This window comes from Chamaea fasciata, unplaced genomic scaffold, assembly GCF_029207755.1.
Source record: "Chamaea fasciata isolate MVZ Bird 193981 ecotype frontalis unplaced genomic scaffold, bChaFas1.0.hap1 SCAF_29, whole genome shotgun sequence".
Lineage (NCBI taxonomy): Eukaryota > Metazoa > Chordata > Aves > Passeriformes > Sylviidae > Chamaea > Chamaea fasciata.
Genome location: NW_027094114.1, coordinates 3,923,087 through 3,944,331, shown reverse-complemented (window position 1 = coordinate 3,944,331; position 21,245 = coordinate 3,923,087). Strand labels below are relative to the sequence as shown.

General features: G+C 51.9%; 2 protein-coding genes across 2 annotated transcripts; both read left to right on the top strand.

The window, feature by feature from the left end:
• Nucleotides 1-1,011: 1,011 nt before the first annotated feature.
• LOC136302487 (olfactory receptor 14J1-like) lies at nt 1,012-1,944 on the top strand. The gene has a single exon (XM_066205962.1). It carries the CDS (start codon nt 1,012-1,014, stop codon nt 1,942-1,944), a length of 933 nt encoding a protein of 310 aa, XP_066062059.1.
• Nucleotides 1,945-16,696: 14,752 nt separating this feature from the next.
• LOC136302519 (olfactory receptor 6E1-like) lies at nt 16,697-17,485 on the top strand (the record flags this gene model as incomplete). Its single annotated transcript, XM_066205991.1, is given in 3 exon segments — nt 16,697-16,917; nt 16,919-17,049; nt 17,052-17,485. Coding segments are annotated over 3 exon segments (786 nt in total), but the record flags the coding sequence as incomplete, so codon positions are not given.
• Between the last annotated feature and the right edge of the window lie 3,760 nt (nt 17,486-21,245).

The window sequence follows — 21,245 nt, the reverse complement described above, 5'->3', positions numbered from 1 at the left end:
AGCCAGGGTGCCCAGGCTGTCGTGCAGAGCAGGTGCTGCAGCCCTGAGGGCTCTTGGCCAGGCTGGGGCATCTGTCACCTGCCAAGGGCAGCTCTCAGCCTGCCTGGGAGCTCCCATGGACTGTGGGGAGAAGCTGGAGGTGGAAGGAGCGACCCCATCAGGGCAGATTCCTCCTGCTGTGGAGATGGTGCTGCATGGCCAGGACTGCTCTCAGTTTTCACATAAAGGAAAGGGAAAGGGGCTGTCAGGGTTGTCTGCGTCACTGAGAGTCCTGCACTGTCACCCTGGGCATCAGCAGATCTGTCTCAGATCTCCCTCAGAAAGTGCCTCCTCACCCTCCTCTACCTACAGACAGCACCAGCAGCACCTTGGCTTGCAGCATCTCTGTTGGTCTGAGCTGCCCTTAAGGCCCTGCTGCCAGGGAGATGCCCCTGGGCAGTGGCCTGGGCTGGGAGGGGTGTGCAGGGCAGAGCTCAGCCCCCAGGGCTGGGCTGGGCTCTGGGAGCACTGGCAGGGACAAGGCTTGGATAGAGAGAAACAGCTCTCAGTAGGCACAACTCCATGCAGCAGAGAGAGACCAGCCCTTGGAATCTGTCCCTGTCTAGCTGCACATGGAAAGAGAGAAGAGTTTAGAGAAATTAATTTTGAAACGGGAGTCTTCAAAAAGTCCACTTTGTTTTCCGAGCGTGTTTTAAGTGTATCCATCCTGAAACAGAGGGAGGTGAAATGAACAAAGGGCACCTGTGTGGGGACCAGCAGGTCTGACTGCACTAGGGCACAGGGAGATCTCTTTTCCCTCTGTGCTCCCCAGGGTTCAGGTTAAGAGTGATGCTGAAAATGAGGCAGTAACTCAGAAGCACAAAGATCAACTCAAAAAATTACTGAATTTCCTCCAAAACAACAGAAATAGTTTAAACGGATTCCTGATAAATCAGCATAGGATTGACTCAAGGAAATCTGTCTCAGCTGGTCAATGTTCTTTCAACAGCCCACGATGCACAAAATGAAGAAATGTCCAACAGCAGCTCCATCAGCCACTTCCTCCTGCTGGCATTGGCAGACACGCGGCAGCTGCAGCTCCTGCACTTCTGCCTCTTCCTGGGCATCTCCCTGGCTGCCCTCCTGGGCAACGGCCTTGTCATCAGCGCTGTAGCCTGCGGCCACCACCTGCACAGCCCCATGTTCTTCTTCCTGCTCAACCTGGCCCTCGCTGACCTGGGCTCCGTCTGCACCACTGTCCCCAAAGCCATGCACAATTCCCTCTGGGACACCAGGACCATCTCCTATGCAGGATGTGCGGCACAGCTCTTTCTGTTTGTGTTTTTCATTTCAGAAGAGGTTTCCCTCCTGACCATCATGTGCTATGACCGCTACGTGTCCATCTGCAAACCCCTGCACTATGGGACCCTCCTGGGTAGCAGAGCTTGTGCCCACATGGCAGCAGCTGCCTGGGCCAGTGCCTTTCTCTGTGCTCTGCTGCACACAGCCAATACATTTTCCCTGCCCCTGTGCCATGGCAATGTCCTGGGCCAGTTCTTCTGTGAAATCCCACAGATCCTCAAGCTCTCCTGCTCCAAATCCTACCTCAGGGAATTTGGGGTTTCTGTTTTCACTACCTCATTAGGACTTGGCTGTTTTGTGTTCATTGTTTTCTCCTATGTGCAGATCTTCAGGGCCGTGCTGAGGATTGCCTCTGAGCAGGGACGGCACAAAGCCTTTTCCACCTGCCTCCCTCACCTGGCTGTGGTCTCTCTGCTTCTCAGCACTGGCACATTTGCCAATCTGAAGCCCCCCTCCATCTCCTCCCCATCCCTGGATCTGGCATTGTCAGTTCTGTACTCGGTGGTGCCTCCAGCCCTGAACCCCCTAATCTACAGCCTGAGGAACCAGAAGCTCAAGGCTGCAGTGTGGACTCTGATCACTGGACGATTTCAGAAACATTAAACTGCTGGCCAGTTTCTTCAAATCACTTTTAATAAACTTGTAATGATTGTGTCATCTTTGATAGCATTGGTTTGATTGTCAGTTTTTTTCCTTTGTTTTAGTTTTCAGTGATGTTCACAAAGCAATGATGTTCATTGTGTCCTTTCTTCTTTTCTTTCTCTCTAAGTTTTCTGTGGCCACAGACTGTGTCAGTGAAGAACTGCGCTCTCAGTGGCTTTTAAAGGAACTAAAGCATCTCCCAGGAGAGTTTTCACTGGAGATCCCGAGGTTTTTTCCCTTCTCTGGAGCTGTAGCAGCAATGTCTCTGTGCAGGGCTGGGGGCAGATCAGGGCAGGCACAGCAGCTGTGCCCAGGAGCAGCAGCCCTTGGTGTTGGCAGTGCTGCTCCCGTGGCCCTGCCCCGCTGCCCTCCTGGCCCTGGTGTTGCTGTAGGGCCTGAGGGCTCTCGGGAACTGGGCACAGGGCTGGGGGTGGCAGTGCCGGGGCTGCAGCAGGGACAGGCCATGGGCACCACTGGGGCAGCGCTGATGCCTCAGGGCAGGGCCTGGGGGCTCCAGGCTCCTTGCCCAGGCTCTCTCCAGAACACGCCCAGGCCAAAGCTCAGCAGAGAAAAGCCCCGTGAGAAGCCCCAGGATGGCTGTGGACAGGGTGGGGGCAAACAGCATCCCACCATGGGAGCCTCCCTTGGCTGTGTGGGGAAGCTGAGGTACCTGGGCTCCTGGACCTTCTGAAGAAGAGGCCCAGGGCTCATCCTGCAACTGCTTCAAAGGTGGTTTCAGAGAATCACACAATCAGCAAGGTTGGAAATTACTTTGGAGATCATCAAGTCCAACCTGTGCCCTGACACCACCTTGTCTCCCCTGATCCTTCTCTCCTCCACGATAAAATGCCCAGACCCTTCAGCCATTCCTCATAGGACTTGTGTTCCAGACCCTTCACAAGCCTTGTTGCCGTTCTGTGGACACGCTCCAGCCTTTCAATGTCCTTCCTAAACTGGGGGCCCAGAACTGGACACAGCACTCGAGGTGCTGCGTCACCAGTGCCAAGTACAGGGGAAGAATCAGTGCCCTGGTCCTGCTGGCCACACCATTTCTGATCCAGGCCAGGAGCCATTGGCCTTCTTGGCCACCTGGCCACACTGCTGACTCCTGTCCAGCCTGCTGTCCAGCAGTCCCCTCAGGTCCCTTTCTGCCTGGCCACTGTCCAGCCGCTCTGTCCCCAGCCTGTAGCACTGCAGGGGTTGTTGTGGCCAAAGTGCAGGACCCGGCCCTTGGTCTTGTTAAACCTCCCATTGTGGGATTTGGGCCCTGGATCCATTCTGTCCAGGGCCCTGTGAAGAGCCCTCCTACCCGCCAGCATATCCACACTCACACCCAGCTTGGTGTCAGCTGCAAATTTGCTGATGGTGGACTCAATCCCCTCATCCAGACCATCAATGCAAATATTGAAATCCACACTGGCTGGGTCTGATCCCTCGGCCATCCTGTGGGTGCCGTGTGATGGCACTCAAGGTGATCTGTTCCATAACTTTGCTGGGCACCGAGGTCAGGCTGACAGGCCTGGAGTTCCCCAGATCCTCCTGCCAGCCCTTCTTGGGGATGGGCTCACATTGGCACCTCCAGTCCTCTGGGACCTCCCTGGGGAGCCAGGACTGATGAGAAATGATGGAGAGCAGCTTGGGGAGCTCATCCACCAGCTCCCTCATCCCCCTAGGATGGATCCCATCTGGTCCCAGAGACACCTGTGAGCATCTGAGTGGCTCAGCAGGTCAGCAGCTGCTTCCTCCTGGATTACAGGGGGGCTGTTCTGCTCTCTGTGCCCATCTACCAGCTCAGGAGAACACTTGTCCTAAAGACAACGTGACTGATTGTTGAAAACTGAGGCAAAGAAGGGGTTAAGTACCTCAACCTTTTCCTCATTTTTGGTAACCATATCCCCCCAATAAGGAATGGAGATTTTCCTTACCCATCCTTTTGCCATTAATGTATTGATAAAATCATTTGTATTATCATTTACAGAAGCAACCTGCTTAAGTCTTAATTGAGCTTTCACCTCTGTAATTTTTTTTGTGCATGACCTAGCAACATTCTTTAAACATTTCCTGATTTTCCTCCCCGTCTGTCCAAAGGTGATGCACCGTCTTTTTTCCCCTGAGTTCTTGCAAAAACATTATGCCCAGCCAGGGCAGTCATTTTCCTTTCTAGCTCATATTTTGGCACAAAGGGACACGCTGTTTCTGCTCCTTCCAGATTTCTTTCTTGAAGTGTGTCCATCCTTCTTGGAATCCTTTGTTTTTAAGGGCCGTTGCCCTTAAAAAAATTGGTACCTTATTTGCCACTCCCCAAATCTGCATCCTGAATAGGTCAAAGTCTGCACTCTCTAAGTCCATTGCAGCATTTTGTTCATGCCCCTCCTTTTTTTCACAGACTATTTAAAACTCAATAATTTCATAGTCACTTTGCCCCAAAATGCCTCTGACCACCATTTATCTCCCACCAGCCCTTTTCTGTTTTTGAACAGCAAGAGACAGAGCTTTCCTTGGCAGTGGAAAGAGAAGGAAACCTCCCCAAAGCTTGAAAGGTTGAGTGTGAAGGTGATCAAAAAGAAAAGTCCCTCTAGGGCAGAATTTTGGCGCAGGAGGTGTCCCAGCGTGAGGCTGGACCATGGCCTGGCTCTGTGTGCCAGGAGCCGGCAGCGCGGGGTGCAGGGAGCCCAGGGAGGGCACAGAAATGCTGGGCTGAGAAATGCTGGGGGGACAGCGAGATGGGCGTGTGCAGCCGGCCAGGGCACAGCAGCAGCACGCACAGGGGGCACAGCCTGCAAGACACATGGCCAAGGGCTGGGCAGCGCTGGCAGGGCCACAGGCACCCAGGCCTTTGTCCCCTGGGCTCTGCCAGCGCCTCTGCAGGCCCCACAGAAGCAACTTTCCTTTCAGGGGCTGCACTTTGCTCCTGCCCGGCCCCTCCCTGAGGAGGCTGGCAGGCCTTGCAGCTTAGTGCCATTTGTCCTTGCTGCCCCTCTCATCCCACTGCCCCACAACCAGCCCCGAGCCACCCGGGAGGGACAGGCCCTGCTGTGCCAGGCCTGGGCTCAGGGCTTGGCCTTTCTGCTCCCTCCAACCAGCCCAGGCCTTGCTCAGCATTGCAGTTCCCTGCTCACAGCCTGCGGCTCCCTGCAATCCTGGCCTCAAGGATCTGCTCTCAGCAGTCCCTGGGGAGCCTTTGGCACTCCCTGCCCTCAGTGGGGCCCAGGGATGCTCCAAGGAACATGGAGTTTTGCTTCTGACTCCTTAAGCAGCTTCTTCAACCCTCTCTCCATGCCTAAGTGTCCTGGACTCAGCCCCAAATCCAGTGTGGGGCTCATGAAAATACAGAATACCTTCATGAGCTCTTTCTCTCTCTTCATTTGTCTTCAAGTCTCCAGGGCTTGTGCAGCTGCTTGGAGCCAGTTTGGAGTTCTCTTATGGAGGAAGATTTCCAAGTGCATCTCATGATTTTTTTTTCTTTTTTTTTATTTTTTTTAATCAAGGGCACTTTTTTTACATTTTAGTTCATTGAAAAAGTGACAGAAGCATTCCCCAAGTGATCTTAATTCGGAATGTCTCCTTAGGAGGTCTGGGCATGGTGAAGAATGAGCCCCTTGCAGGCTGACCTTGTTTGGACAACCTGCTCCTCACCCCAACCTCACCATATCTAACCTCACCCACCAAGGACTGACATCCCAAAACATAAAAAAAATTATGTTTTTTAAAAAATAAAATGTATTTTTTTTTAAATTATAATTATATTTTCCAGATTTATAATGTTATTACTGTTCTTTACATACCTAATTTTATATTTATATTGAAAAAGGTATACATTTTTAGCAACTAAAAAAAAAATTGGCCATTTGTTCTAAGTAACACTATTCCCTTCATTAATTCATTGACCTCTATTGGCTATTGATTTGTCCCTTCTTATGCTAATTAGTCCTGTTTTTTGTCCTTTTGTAATCGTATTCATCATTTTCTCAGAGAGGGTAAAAGGGGCTACTTTGGGGTCCACGGAGACGTTTCTGGGGCACATTTGGGGATGTTTTGGAGCTGGGGAAGGAATTTCTAGAGAACTTAAGGGTCTGGAGGACACTTGGGGGAGCCGCGTGGGCCCTTGGCGGGGCACTAAAGGATTCTGTCGGATAATTCGGGGTCCGGGCGGGCACTTGGGGGGCCCTGAGGGGACTCTCTGTGGCGCGGGGGATGATGGGAGTTGTAGGCGCGGGTAGAACACGGTGTAACGGGGCCGCAGAGCATCACGGGAGTTCGAGGCGCAGCTCCAATGGCTGTCGGTGGGGCGCGGGGCATGGCGGGAGATGGAGTCACGGCTGCAATAGGGCTCTGTGTGCGCCGCAGAGCATGCTGGGAGCTGTAGTCCCGAAAGTGGCTCGAACGGGGCGTTTGGGGTCCGGGAAGGCGCTTGGGGGACACTTTTGTGTCCGAGCCGTGACTTGAGGTCCTCTGGGGGAACGTGTAGGGTTTGGGAGCACTTGGGGGGAACTTGGGGAGCTGCAACCGGGCTCTTGCGGCTGTTACAAATGGCAGGACACACAGTTTCCTCCTTTAAATGCCTTAATTAATAAACAAGGGTCTCGAGGGGTGGCCTAGGCCGCTGCTGCTCTCTTTCGTCCACACCGCTGAGGAAGAGGTGCAATCCACTTTGCTGCTCGTGCTGCAGAGTGAGAGTTCTTGCCTCGTGGGGTTTCCAGAGATCTCTTCTTGGCTCATTGAGTCCAGGGGTGTTTTGCTCTTTAAGTACTTTGTAAGTTATGGTGAGATACAAAAGGCTTATTAAAACCCTTGGCATAAATACCCTTGTGTATGGTCAGTCTAGTACTGCCTTTGGCAGATTTAAACTTTGAGTTGGCTCGTTTTGGCCAGGGGCTCTTGGTGTTGATATGGTCCCATCATGCAGCTGGGCTCTTTAATTCCCATAAGGGTGGCAGCAGCAGCCTGACTGACAGGCCGGTTGTCAGCAGGAAGTAGGAAGAGGATCTGACAGGAAGTGGAGCAAGCAGGGAACAAGCCAATGGGACAGGCTGGGTGCAGGCAGGGTGCAGGCAGGAAAAGCAGCAGCAGAAATGGAGAGCAGTGATGCCAGGGAGCAGCAACGGTTTGACTTGACGGAAAGGCGACGGAATCAGGTAAGTGGGATTTTGGGGTAAGGGATACAGAGTGGACAAAACTGCCAAACAGCATTATAACTCTTGAACTAAATTTAACAAAACATTACAACTCTATAACCAACAACTTATAACTTCATAACAATTCTTATCTATCACAAGGCCATGGGGCATGGCAGGAATTTTAGGCGCAGAACCGTGTTATGAGGGGCTCTGAGGCCAGGGGGGATGATTGGAGATGAATTCCCTGAAGTCGCTCCAACGGAAATCTGTGGGGTTGGAGCATTCAGGGCATCCAGGGATGCTTGGCGGGGGGGTGCTAAATGGACGCTGAGGGAACAGTTAGGGATCCTGGAGGGTCTGGGGGGCAATTGTTCACTTCAACGTGTTTCTTTGCTCGTGAAACATATGTATTGTATTTAAAACTTAATATTCCATAGGCGTAGGTTCCATAGGCATAGATATCAATAGGTCTAAGTTCAAAAGCAAATGTTCCATGTAACAGAATGATGTTCTCTACTGTTAAGAGCAAAATTAACCAAAACAAACAAAAAAGAGAGTGTTAACAATTGATGAGAAAGGAACAGAAAAGTTTGTTATGCCACTGTAAACTTTCAGTCTACATTTCAAATAACAAAGGTGACCCATCAGAAGGAGGATTTCTCCTCAGGTGAAATGTCTTTCTAGAAGTTTTCTTTGTTGCAAGAAGCTGCCTCTGTGCCAGGAGCCCAGCCCAGCTCAGCAGCACAGACACAGCACAAGGACTTTAATGACTCTCCCGTGGATTTGGTGTTTACATTCAACTCTGTCCCTAAGAGAGTGTTAAAAAAACTTCTCAGAACTCAAAGTCAAATTGAAACACTGAAGTTTCTTGAAGTTTTAATGGGACCCACAGAGAGACCAAATGGAGGATGTGTCCCCAGGTTCCATCGCTGCAGGCACTGATGACAGGTGGGGACAAACAAGGCAAAGGTGTCTCTGATGCTGAGCAAACCTGCATGTGTTCCAAAAAAGCAAAGGGCCAAGGCCCAAGCCCCAGCCCCTGCCAAGGCACACCCTGTCCCTCCCTCAGTGCTCAGGGCTCTTCCCGGCCCACTAGGATGTGGGGATGTGCAATGCCAAGGGCAGCACCATGGGGCGGCCCCTGCCAGGCTGCTGAGCAGGGACAAGGAGGCAATGAGGCCCCAGGCCTGCAAGGGTCACTTGTCTCCTCCTCATGGCTCAGGCCCAGGCCCAGCAGCCATGGCCAAAGTGCTGCAGGAGTTGGCTCTGCCAGGGCCTTGCAGCTGCTGCCCATCCCTGTGCCCTGTGCAGCCCAGGCTGTCCTACGGTGTCCGTGCCCTGCGCCTGTGTCCCTGCAGGCTGTCGTCATCCCCCGGCTGCCCCACCTGGCTGGGCCCTTCCTTTGCTGACAGCTGTGCGTCCTGCCTGCCTCTGCCTGGCCACACAGAGCCTTGGGCTGCTTCAGACTCCTTCGTGGGGACATGTTGCCCCACAGCCCTGCCCTGGGAGTGCAATTCCTTTCTCTTTGTTTTCAGTCTGGGCCTCCCCAGGTGTCCTTGGCATTAACTCTTTGTCTGGCTGTTCTCTCGTATGTGAAAAGGATCCACCATCTCTTAATCCACCCTTCAATCCCTCCCAGGGCTCTCCACTGCTGTCCTCAGTCTCCACTCCAGTGAGCACAGAGCTCCTTTGTCCCTCTATTGTGGTCATGTGGTTGAGGCCTCCAAAACTGATGTTGGGAGAGCTCTGGGCCCTCTCCAAGTTTTTGAGAACTTAAAATGTTCTGCTAATAGTTTAAGAAAATTACCAGAGGCTAAGGCCAGACAGACCTGTCTGTAAATGCAGCTTTTGTCTGGGAGGAATCCTTGGGTAGACAGAAGTTTGGATGTAGAATTCCAATTTTGGCCATTGGCATCTAGATGAGAAAGGCAGTTTTAATCTACTGGAAGGAAAGCACTGAGCCCCAGTGTTTGGTAGTAGATGAGAGACAGCCCTTGGGATGCCAAGGCCATCCAGACTTGTCTCTCCTGGCAGCTTTTGGCTGGGAGCAAACCCATGGATATAGGGAACTTTTCAGGGGTTTTGAATTTCAGCCATGGGCACCTGGAAATAGGGATGGTTCTTTTCCATAGGAAGGAAAGCACAGGGCCCCAGTGCTTCTGTGGCAGATGAGTAGCAGCCCTCTACATACATCTGGACTGGTCAGGAGGGCCCCAAGGGGCCAAACCAGCCAGATCTGTTCCATGTTCCCTTGGTTCCATGAGGCCCGAGGCCTCTGGTGTCACAATGCTCTTCTTCCTTCTGAGGTGTCACAATGGCCCCTTGGCTGCCATGAAGCCCAGCATGGTCATAGTGGCCCTTTGGTTCTGTGGGACCCTGCAGTGTCACCATGGTCTCCATGATTCCATGTGGCCTTGCAATGTCACAATGGTCTCCATGGATCCACGGTGCCCTGCAGGATCACAATGGTTCACCTTTGGTTCCACGAGGCCCTGTAATGCAACAACGGCCTCTTGGTTCCACCAAGCCCTGCTGCTTCACACTGGCCCCTTGGTCCCATGGGGCCCAGCAGTGCCACAATGATCCCATTGGTTCCATGAGACCCTGAGGTGTCACAATGGCCCCTGGGATCCCTGGTACCCTGCAAAGTCACTGTGGCCCCTTGGTTCCATGGGGTCCCCATTGTGTCACAATGATCTCCATAGGAATGAAACAACCGAGCCCCAGTATCTCAGGGGCAGATGAGCAGCAGTCACCAGAGGCCAAGGGCAGCCAGATGAGATGGTGCTGGCACATTTTGTCTGGGAGCAATCCTTGGATATAGGGAATTTTATAGGCGGAATACCAATTTTGTACATTACCACCTACAGGAGAAGGATGGCTCTTTTCCATAGGAAGGAAAGCATGGAACACCGATGTTTGAGGGGCAGATGAAAGGCGGCCATCAGAGGCCAAGGCCAGCCAGACCTCTCTGTCCTGGTAGCTTTTGTCTGAAAGCAACCCTTGGATATAGGGAATTTTGGAGGTGGAATCCCACATTCGGACATTTCTGTGTTGATAAGTAGGATGGTTCTTTTCCATTGGAAGGAAAGCACAGAGCACAAGTGTTTCAAAGGCAGAAGAGGAGAGAGGTGGATCCTGGGATGCCAAGACAGCCAGAGCTGTTCGTCCTGGCAGCTTTTTCCTGGAAGGAATTCTTGGACATACAGAATTTGAGAAGAGGAATCTCAATTTTAGCCATGGACACCTTGACAAGAATGATGGTTCTTTTCCATTGGATGGAAAGCACTGAGCCCCAGTGTTTCAGAAGCAGGTGAGAAGCAGCCCCCAAGAGGCCAAGGGCAGCCTGACCTGTCTGTCCTGGCAGCTTTCCCTTGGGAGTAATCCTTGGATGTACGGAGTTTTGGAGGTGGAATCCCAGTTTTGGCCATGGGTGCCTGGTGGAGATGGATGGTTTTATCTGTAGGAAGGAAAAGCACGAAGTCCAAGTGTTTTGGAAGAAAATGACAGGTGGCCACCCATAGGCCAGGCCAGTCAGACTTGTCTCCCCTTGGCACGTTTTGTCTTTTTGTCACCTTTTTGGGGCAGGCCTTAAACATAGGGAATTTTGGAGGTGGAATCTCAATTTTGGCCATAGCTGCTGGGGCAGGAAGAAGAGTACTTTATATTAGGAAGGAAAGCACAGAGCCCCAGTATTTCAAAGGCAGATGAGAACCAGATCTGTGGAAGCCAAGGCCAGCCAGACTTGTCTCTCCTGTCAGTTTTGGTCTGGGAGCTATCCTTGGATATAGGGAATTCTGGAGGTGGATCCTCAGCTTTGGCCATGGGCACCTTGAAGTGAAAGGTGCATTTTTCCCATAGAAAAAAGAAGCACATGGTCCCAGTGCTTGAATGGCAGATGTGAGATGGACCCCAGGTTTCCAGGCCAGCCAGATCAGTCTCTCCTGGCAGATGTCATCTGGGAACAATCTTTCCATTTAAGGAAATTTGGAGGAGGAATGGCAAATTTAGCCACAGGCCCTTGGAGGAGAAGGACAGCTCTTTTCCACAGAAGGAGAACACAGAGCCCCAGAGCTTCCGGGGCAGATGAGCAGCAGCCCTCAACATGCCAAGGTCAGCCAGACCTGTCCAGCAGCCCCCGGGAGGCCAAACCAGCCAGGCCTATTCCACGTTCCCTTGCTTCCATGGGGCCCCTGAGTTTCACAATGGTCACCTTGATTCCATGTGTCCCCATGGCCCCTCGGTTCTGTAGGGTTCTGTACTGTCAGCAATGGTCTCCTTGGCTCTGCAGTGTCACAGTGGCCACACAAAGGCCCAGGAGCTTAAAAGACGGATCACAAGCTCAGCCCATGGTGTGGACCCTCCTTCTCCTGGGGTTTGTGTCTCACCCACATTGGAACCCAAGCAGTTGCTAGCTATATGTGTGTCTTTGGATATAGATCTTCTGTCTTTCTCAATCTCTCTTTTTCTTCTCCTTCTAATCCTCTTTACCTGAAACATTTTTGGGAAATTTAACATCTTTATTGTTTAACGGTTTCCAGGTTATAAGGGTGTCTTGGTTTGGAAAAGACAGGTGTTTACCAGGGAGAGGCAGGGAGAACTCAAACCCCCTCCCTCCAAATTACTATAATTTTGAATTTTGAGGGGGCTCTTAGGCAAAGATATGGGGATAGGAAAACCAGTTCTTTTCTAGTATGTATAACAAGGCAAACAAACAACAAGAACAACAGCATTAACAACAAAACAGAACCAGGAACCTTGAGCGTCTTTGTTTCAGAAAGCTTGGGGCAGTCTGATTTTGGTGCCCCTGCGGGACTCTGAGAGCACCAAGCTGGAACAGTGAAAAATCCTGGGCTGGTGGGTAAGGTATATCAGAAGCTCCACGGTGGTACCTGCATTGGCAGGGATGTCTCGGCAGGACAGGGGAGTGCAGGCCCACAGAGTAGCAAAAAGGGCTGTGCCAAAGAAGGGGCAGTGGTGAGACAGGGCCGGCCCAGCTCCAGCAGGGCAGGAGGAGGCAGCCCTGAATTCCTGGGAACACGAGCAGAGGGTAGATTTCCCAGGACCGGACTTGGTAGTGTCAGTGGATTCCTCCCACAGCATGCAGCAGCCTGGCCGTCCTCTCTCCTAAATATGAGGGCAAGAGACAGCGTAGCTGCCCCCAGCCCCATCCTTTACCCGCCCCCAAAACTCAGATTATCTTCCCCCTCCGAGGGATACTCCCAGAGACAAAAGAAGTGTATTCCAATGCTACACTTACTCTCCTGACTTTTGGCTACTGCTTTGTTTTAGTCAAGCACCCACAAGTACCCAGCAGTTAGTCTCCTAGCAACTTATCGGACAGAATTCTGTAAGCAAAAAAGAAACAAATCTAACTCCCAACGATATCCACCCCAATTTTTTTCCCCATACCAACATATTACATTGAATTTAAACCTTTAAATAATATACATACATTCGCTACCTTAATTATATACATATATACATGCAAACATGGATACAGACACAGTGTCATGGGTAGTTCTCCCTAAAACAAGGGTCCCTTGAGGTATGCATCGGATCTCTCCATCCTTTTGCATCACCCACCAGGTGCAACTTTGTCCCTGAGCAAAGACAACCCCACGGATGGGATTGTTTTTGCTGAAGGCAGAATTAATCCAGTTTTTCCCAGCATATCTCTCATGTGTGCCACTGGAACCTTATCTCCATCTATTGTTCTCAGGGGCTCAGATTGGGCAGGGCTGCTCTGTTGGTGGAACCTCAAGAGTTCACCAACCAGGTGGCATTTGCTAATTAATCTCCCAGTTCTTGAAAGTCTCCCCATCCAGTGCCTTCAAGATGGTTTTAAGCAGGTCATTGCACCATTCAACTTTCCCGGCCACAGGTGCGTGATAAGGAATATGGTACACCCACTCCATGCCATGTTCTCTAGCCCAGGTGTTGGTAAGGCTGTTCTTGAAATGAGTCCCATTGTCAGACTCGATTCTCTCAGGGGTGCCATGTCTCCACAGGACTTGTTTTTCCAGGCCCAGGATGGTGTTCTGGGCAGTAGCGTGAGGCACAGGGTGGGTCTCCAACCAGCCAGTGGTGGCTTCCACCATGGCCAGCACATAGCACTTTCCTTGGAGGGTTTGGGGAAGGGTGATGTAGTCAATCTGCCAGGCCTCCCCATGCTTATATTTGGACCACTGCCCACCATACCATAGGGGCTTCACCCGCATGGCTTGTTTGACTGCAGCACACATCTCACAGTCATGGATAACCTGAGAAATACTGTCCATGGTTAAATTCACCCCTCAGTCTCGTGCCTACTTACAGGTGGCATCTCTGCCCTGATGACCTGAGGCATCACGGGCCCATCGAGCTAGGAACAACTCTCCCTTGTTTTGCCAATCTAAATCTATCTTTGACACCTCTATCTTTGCATCCTGATCTACCTGCTCCTCATTAGCCCGACTCTTGGGGACATGGGCATCTACATGGCGGACTTTCATAGGTAGCTTCTCTGCCCAAGTAACATCTCACTGTTCTCTAGTGGCAATGTCTTTCCATTCATCAGCAGCCCAGATTGGTTTTCCCCTCTGCTGCCAGCTGGCCTTTTTCCACCTTCCCAGCCAGCCCCACAGAGCATTGGCTGCCATCCACAAATCAGTGTAGAGGTAGAGCTTCTCTCTTTCAGCAATGTCCAGGGCCAATTGAACTGCTTTCAGTTCAGGAGGTTGACTTGATCCACCTTCTCCTTCAGTAGCTTCAGCAGCCTGTCTCCATACTCCCCTGCCTGGGGCTCCACACAGCTGCCTTCCACCTCCAGTTCATCCCTACGATGCGACAGGAGCTTTCAGTGAAAAGAGCATAGAGTGATTCTTCTGCTGGCAGTTGGTTGGACAGAGGAGCTTCTTCAGCCTTTGTCACTTGTTTCTGCTCCTCTTCATCAGTGAGACCAAAGTTTTCACCTTCTGGCCAGCTTGTAATTTTCTGTGAGTTGGATATAGAAACCTCATTAGGTAACACCATGTTGTCTAGCTTACCCTGGTTTGGATGGCACATGGTTGTGGCTGTATTCCTCCCATTTGCAGGCCCTTATCAAAACATGGGCCCTATAACTAAGGCTACTGGGTCTGTTATCTAGTTTGTTTTATGGGTTGATAATGTCGGAGTCCAGGGCATTCCTCTGGATGCCCTGGGAGGCCACAGACCTGAGCAAGAGGGTTTGAGATCTGTACAGGGGGGTTTTGGAGCTGTACAGGGGGGTTGGAGACCCTGGCACAGAGCTCAGGAAGACACTGTCTTTGACTTCAGTCCATGGGAACGGCTTCCAACATTGAGGGAAGAATTACAAACCACAAAGATGTGAAAAAAGTAGTTTAGTTTGGTATAAGATGAGAAATGATGTAGTTTTGACTTTTTAGAATATAGGTACATGGCGGACAAGATGGAGGACTTAGGGTGTTGCCCTTAGTTCTTCCTTCTTCTCCCCTGGCCTCCATCTTTTGGTGACGGTGGCACAAAGTAGTTTAAGGAGATTGGATCAGAGTAAAGTTGACCATTTTACTATAGGTGATAGGTATTGGAATATAAGTGTAAACAGGTGATACGTAACTTTCTGTATAAAGGGACTGCGACGTCCCACTGTGGGGGGAATTGCCTCGTGTCCCAGCTGCTGTTCAGATCTCGGCTGGGCACGGAGAACATTTTAAGATATGAAACAATAAACAACACAAAATATCAAGAGAACAAGACCTTGAGGACTCCGCTTCTTTCTTGCGACCTGGCTCAGGGCTTTCAGAGGGAAAAAAGGCTTTTTACCATCTTCAAGCTCAGGTGAGGAGACCAAACCCAACAGATAAGGTGAGGAATTCATGGATTTTTAACTTCTGCTTGAAGTTAAAGCACATAGATACATGGTTATCACATTCTAAGTGTATGTTTTTGGGGTTACTTTAAGAATGGTACTTTCTGTGAGGAAATGACAGCAGGGGAAGTTTTCTCCCAGCCCTTCAACCAGTTCTTTGTGCCTACCCCACCAGCTTCTGAAGGGCTCTGTCAGCCCCTGGAGTGGATACACAGGCTGAGCCAGAGGTGAGAATGGCAGAAGAGGCTGAGCAGAGAGGGACCAGAGGAATGATGGAGTGCAGGCAATGGCGGCCTGGGCATCCCTGGGAGGGGTTACCAAAAGCTCGTGGAGCTGCGGCAGCCTCGGGGCTGTGATCATTCCCTGGGGAGCCTGGTCAGTGTCCCAGCCCCCCTGTAGGGGAAGGAGCTTTTGCTGCTCTCTGGCCCAGAGCCAGCCTGGCCCTGCCCCAGCCGTTCCCTGGGCTGCTGTCCCTGCTCCCCCGGGGCCCAGGTGGAGTAGCCCCAGCGCTGGCCCTGGCAAAAAGCCGCAGCCTCCGGGGAGCTCCGAGCTGCGTCTGCTGGGCTGCGGCCGAAGGGAGGCAGCGGCCGCAGAGCTGCGGGGAAAGGTCCTGGCCCTGGCTCTGGGCTGGGCCGGGGCCACGGGGAGAAAATCAACTTGCAGCTTGTGACCCACAGCAGGGAGGAGCAGTAATTGCTGGCTGAGAGAGACTCTTGCCAAGGGTCTGCAAGGAGAGGACACAGGGAAGGGCTTTGTGCTGCCGGGGCCAGGCCGAGATGGGATGTGGGCATGGACTTGTACCCTGGGAGGGTGGTCGGGCCATGGCCCAGGTTTGCCCGAGAGGCTGCGGCTGCCCCCGAGGTTTTAAGTCCAGGTTGGAAGGGACTTCCTGCCCAGAAGTCATGGGATGGGATGGGATGGGATGGGATGGGATGGGAGGGAATGGGATGGGATGGTGTAGGGTACCGTGGGGTAGGGTGGTGTGGAGCGGTGAAATGTGGGGATTGCACTGTGGGGGTGGTAAGAAACTTGGCAGGTGTAGGGATTGCAATGAGGTATTGGGTAGTTTTTGCTCTTGGAGTAGTGGGTCTAGAGGAAGAGAAAGCAAGAGGCACTTTTTGGAGGCTCCTGTTGCTTGTAGCAATTTTGGGGCCTAGAAGTGCATTCTGGGAGATCACAGTGAAATTGGCAAGGCAGAGGTAAAGGTCCCAAGCTGTGCAGGGCTGAGGTTACGTGGCAGTGATTTGGGGAGGATAAGGGCACCACATTACAGAAAGGGAGGAAGGAAGAAAGGAAGGAAGGAAGGAGAGAGACAGAGAGAGAGAGAGAGAGAGAAAGAAAGAAAGGAAGATTAAATAAAAGGGACGGAGGGACTACTCCCCAAGAAACTACTGGGCAAGATAATATTAGGCAAGAAACTAATCCCCAAGAAACTATTGGGCAGGAAACTACTCCTCTAAAAAGTACTGGGCAGCAAAGTATTTGAAGTGCAATCACTGTGCTTTATGGCAAGACTGCAGGAAAAGAAAGAAGCAGAGAAGGAAGGATAGAAATGTTTGTCCAGACTGTGAAATTATCGCCCTTGTTTTTGCCATGTTCCTGTCTCAGCACGAAGAGCTGGAATTCTGCACCAGAAAATGCAACAGCAGTTACTGAGTTCATCCTAGAGGGTTTCCCAGAGCATGATTCAAGACTGCGGATGTTTTTATCTCAGGTCCTTCTGCTCATGTACCTGACAACAGCGATGGGGAATGAAACCATCCTTTTCCTCCTGTGTGTGGATCACCACCTGCAAACCCCCATGGATGTTTTCATCTGCAGCCTGGCCTTCCCGGAAATCTGGTTTACATCCTCCACAAGCATCAAATGGTTTGTGATGCTGAGTTCTGGTCAGAACACTCTCTCACTAGGCAGCTGCTTTGCCCAAAACTATTTTTATTTTGCCCTGGGCTGCACAGAGTTTTTCCCTGGTTGTCATGTCCTTTGACCGCTGTGTTGCCATCTGCCACCCTTTGCTCTATGCTGACATCACAAAGCCTCAGCTCTGTGTCCACCTGGGTGTTGCTGCTTGGGTCCTCGGCTTTGTCCTGCTGAGCTACCGCTGCTCTTCCTCTCTGAGCTGTCTTTCTGTGGCTCCAAGATCCCCCATTTCCTCTGGGACAACTCCCCCTTGTTCAAACTGTCCTGCTCTGACACCAGCCTGCTTTGGGAAACAGACTCTGTCTTCTTACCGTGTGTCGTGCTGGGCTCCTTATGTTTGACTCTGGCATTTGACATCTGCGTCCTTTTCTGTGTTCTGCATCTTCCAGCAGCCTCTGGGAGGAAGAAAGCTTTGACCACGTGTTCTTCCCATCCCATCACCTTATCCATTGCCCGTGGGAGCTGCATTGCTCTCTGCATGTGTCCTGCAGAAGATGTTTCCTTGAGGACCAACAGAACTGGAGCTCTGCTGAACACAGTCCTGTTCCCATTCCTAAATCCATTCATCTGCAGCCTTGGGAACAAATCTGTGATCCTGGCCCTGAACAAATCCATTGCCAGGCCAAGAACAAAGCCTTTCCTCTAAGCATGGTGCATTTCTGGAAAGCCATCCCAAGGATCTGGTATCATCTGTTACACAAAACCAGTGCCTATGTGTGCAGCCTCCAAACACGGCTGCCTCAGGAGATTGATGCTCCTGCTGGGTTGTGTCAGGTTAAGAGAGAAGAGACTCATCTGCACTCCCAGACAGGGCACCAACAATGGCAGCAGGACAAACTCAGTTCATTCTCTGCCCGGGCTGCTCCCGGGCCCATCTCAGGAGAGCCACCAGCTCATTAACAGCCCATCTCTGGAACAGAGAAGAGCTCAGAGGAACAGTGGCAAGTGACAATCCAAATTACAGCTCCTGAGCGATGGACACCTTGTCCCAGCTCCTTTCCTGGGACAGCCATCAGCCCTGCTTTGAAACCCCAAAGTTTGAAACCCCAAAGTCACCCTCCCAGTAAAGAAAGACTTTCTCCTGTGCAGTCTAAACCCTCCCTGGTACAGCTTTGAACCATTCTCACACATTCCATCCCAGGATATCAGGGAGAAGAGAAAGGGAAATGCAGGGCAGAGCCAGGGGGGCAGCGAGATGGGAGTGTGCAGCCTGCAGGGACACAGCAGCAGCTTGGGGACAGCGCAGGACAAGCTGTGCTGGACGTGGCCAAGGGCCTGGCAGGGCTGGCAGTGCCCAGGAGAAGCCAAGTCTTGGTGCCCTGGGGCACAGCAGGGTCTGTGCCACCAAGGGCTGGGAGGGGACACCTTGTCCTGAGGCCCTGGGGCCTCCTGGCACAGCCCCAGCAAGGCTGGGCACTGTCACTCCCTTGTCCTGCCCTCAGCATCCCCCCACATCTCAGTGGCCCCAGGGATCTGCTGGGACCAGTCCCTGGGGAGCCTTGGTCAGGAATGGCCCTGGGGGGCTCCTCAGTGCTCCCAGGGACTGCAGGTTTTTCAAAGCACTTTGGGTTTTGCTTTTGCCTGGGAGTCTCTGAGGGGTTTGTGCAATCACGGCCTCCAATTGTCTGCTGTAATTAGTCCCTTGAGATGTTTTGTCACTAACAACACTCAGTGGGGCTCATTAATGCCTCAAGTTACTCAAGAGTCATTAAAGTACTACTTTTTGACACTGAATCACTCTGAGAGGTTTGTGCAGTCATGGCCTCCAATTATCTGCTGTAATTAGTCCCTAGAGAGGCTTTGTACTGACACTCAGTGGGGCTCATTAATGCTCTGAGATTCTCAATGTCTTTTAAGGTACTTTGGGTTTTCCTTCCCACACTCCGTCTCTGAGAGGTTTCTGGACACTCCAGTTCTCTCCTCCAAGGAGTCCATGAGGAGCCTGTGTTGGGGATCGACCACAGTGGGACCCAGGAACGCTTTGAGACACGCTGGGTTTTTCCTCTGACTTGGACTCCTGGAAAGGTTTGTGCCATCTCCTCTCAGGCCCTGAGGTCTCAGCACCAAATGCACCACGGGGCTCTTTGGGATCAAGCAAGTCCTGACAAACCACGGCTCTGCCTTGATTTCCCTCTGCTCTGGTGCAGTTCATTAGGAAGGTTTTGTACTGCAGTTATGGAGAAAGATTTCAAAGAGCTTCTAAGAAATTCACATTCCTGTTGTAAAGGGTGTGTTTTATTACTGTTCTCTTTAGAGGAGAGGTGATTGCAGCATTCTGTGATTGATATTGATCCAGGGCCTCTCCTCAGAAGGCCTGGCCTGGTCAGAGAAGCTGTGTCTTGAGGTCTGACCCAGTGTGGATAACATTCCCCAAGCCCATCCTGCCTGTCCTCACTCACCTGGGACCTGCTTTGCTCAGAGAGCTGCCTGCACTCAGGCAAAAAAGGGGTTTTCTATTTTTGAAGCAATGTAAAACTCTTAATTTTCCCCACTGAAAACAGACACACTCCTCAAGTGTGTGCCAGCCCAAGGGGCCACCAAAACCACTCCAGCCCTGCCCTGGGCCGGCTGTGAGGGTGGATCAGAATCCCAACCTGCCCTGGGCCACTGCAAGGGGCTGTGGCCATGGACACTCCACTGACCCCACTGCTGGGTTTGGGAGCCACGGCAACCGGGAGCAGTTCAAATGTCCTTGGAAACACTGGGGAGGACTGGGACATACTGGGGGATACTGGGAACACTTCGGGAGACACTGGGACATACTTTGAGTGATACTGGGGGATACTGGGACAAACTGGGGACAATGGCAACACTGTAGGGAAGACTGAGGGATACTGGGGCATTCCATGAAAGATATTGGGGGAAATTGGAAGGGAATGGGAATGAACTCAGGTATAGGGAGGGACTGGGCTGTACAGGTGATGAAATGGGCTGTAAAGGGGGGGACTGAAGGGGCACTGGCGTAAAACTGGGCTGTACTGGGGATGAACTGGGCTGTACTGGGAAGGACTAGAGGGGTTGAATCGGCTGTTCCCGCCTCCGCAAACTCCCATTTGCCGAGGCTCCCGCCCGCCACCACCAGCACCCAATCAGTGCCAGGAAACCGGGGCCTCGGGGCGGTGCCTGGTGTCGGTGCCACGTTTCGGTTTTGCCTTCAACTCCCGTCATGCACCGCGGCCCAATTGAGCCCCATTGCACCCCGGACTACAATGCCCGTCATGCCCCGCGCTCCACAGAACCCCGCCCCCGTATGCCCTCTCCCCCCATGTGTACCCTACGTTTCCCCAGACCCTCCAGGATCCCTAAGTGCCTCCTCAGTATTTATTTGGAACCCCCCAAAATCGTCCCCGACTCCCCTGAATGCTCCCAACTCCAGAGATGCCCGTTAGAGCCAGTTCTGGGAATTCATCTCCGATCATCCCCCGTCCTCTCAGAGCTCTGCCGAACACAGTCTCGCGCCGAAAATTCCTGCTGTACCCCGTGTCCTAAAGCGCCCGGTTCGAGCTCCCCAAGTTCCCCCCAATTCCTCCCGAACCGCACACGTTTCCCCCGAGGGCCTCAAGTCGCAACTCGGACGCAGAAGTGTCCGCCAAGCGCCTTCCCGGACCCGCCGCAGCTCCGCTGTATGCACTTCCGGGACGACAGCTCCCAGCATGCTCCGCGGCGCACACAGAGCCCTATTCCAGCCATGACTCCATCTCCCGTCATGCCCCGCGCCCCACCGACAGCAACTGGAGCTGCGCCTCGAACTCCCGTGATGCTCCGCGGCCCCGTTACACCGTGTTCTACCCGCGCCTACAACTCCCATCATCCCCCGCGCCCCAGAGAGTCCCCTCAGGGCCCCCCAAGTGCCCGCCCGGACCCCGAAGGGCCCCAGATTCCCCTCCCTGACCTCCAAGTGCCCACCCGGCTCCCCCAGATGTCCTTCAGACCCCAAATTTTCTTCAGATTCCATCCCCAGGTTTAGAACTGCCCCAAATGTTCCCCAGAAATGTCTCCGTGGACTCCAAAGTGGCCCCTTTTACCCTGTCTGAGAAAACGATAAAGAAGATGACAAAAGGAGTAAAAAAGATAACTAATTAGCATAAAGAGGGAGGAATCAATAGCCAGATGTTGTCAATGAATTAATGAAGGGAATTCTGTTACTTAGAACCAATGACCAATAATTTTTTGGGTTGCTAAAAATGTATCGATTTTTTTAAATACATGTAAAACTTAGGTAAAAACATATATAATATTATTTTATATATTTATAAATATTATTATAATTTCCTTATAATTTTTTTAAAGAAGAAAAATTCATAATTTACAAAAATTATTTCAGATGTCAATTTTTGGTGGATGATTTCAGACACGGTGAGGTTGGGGTGAGG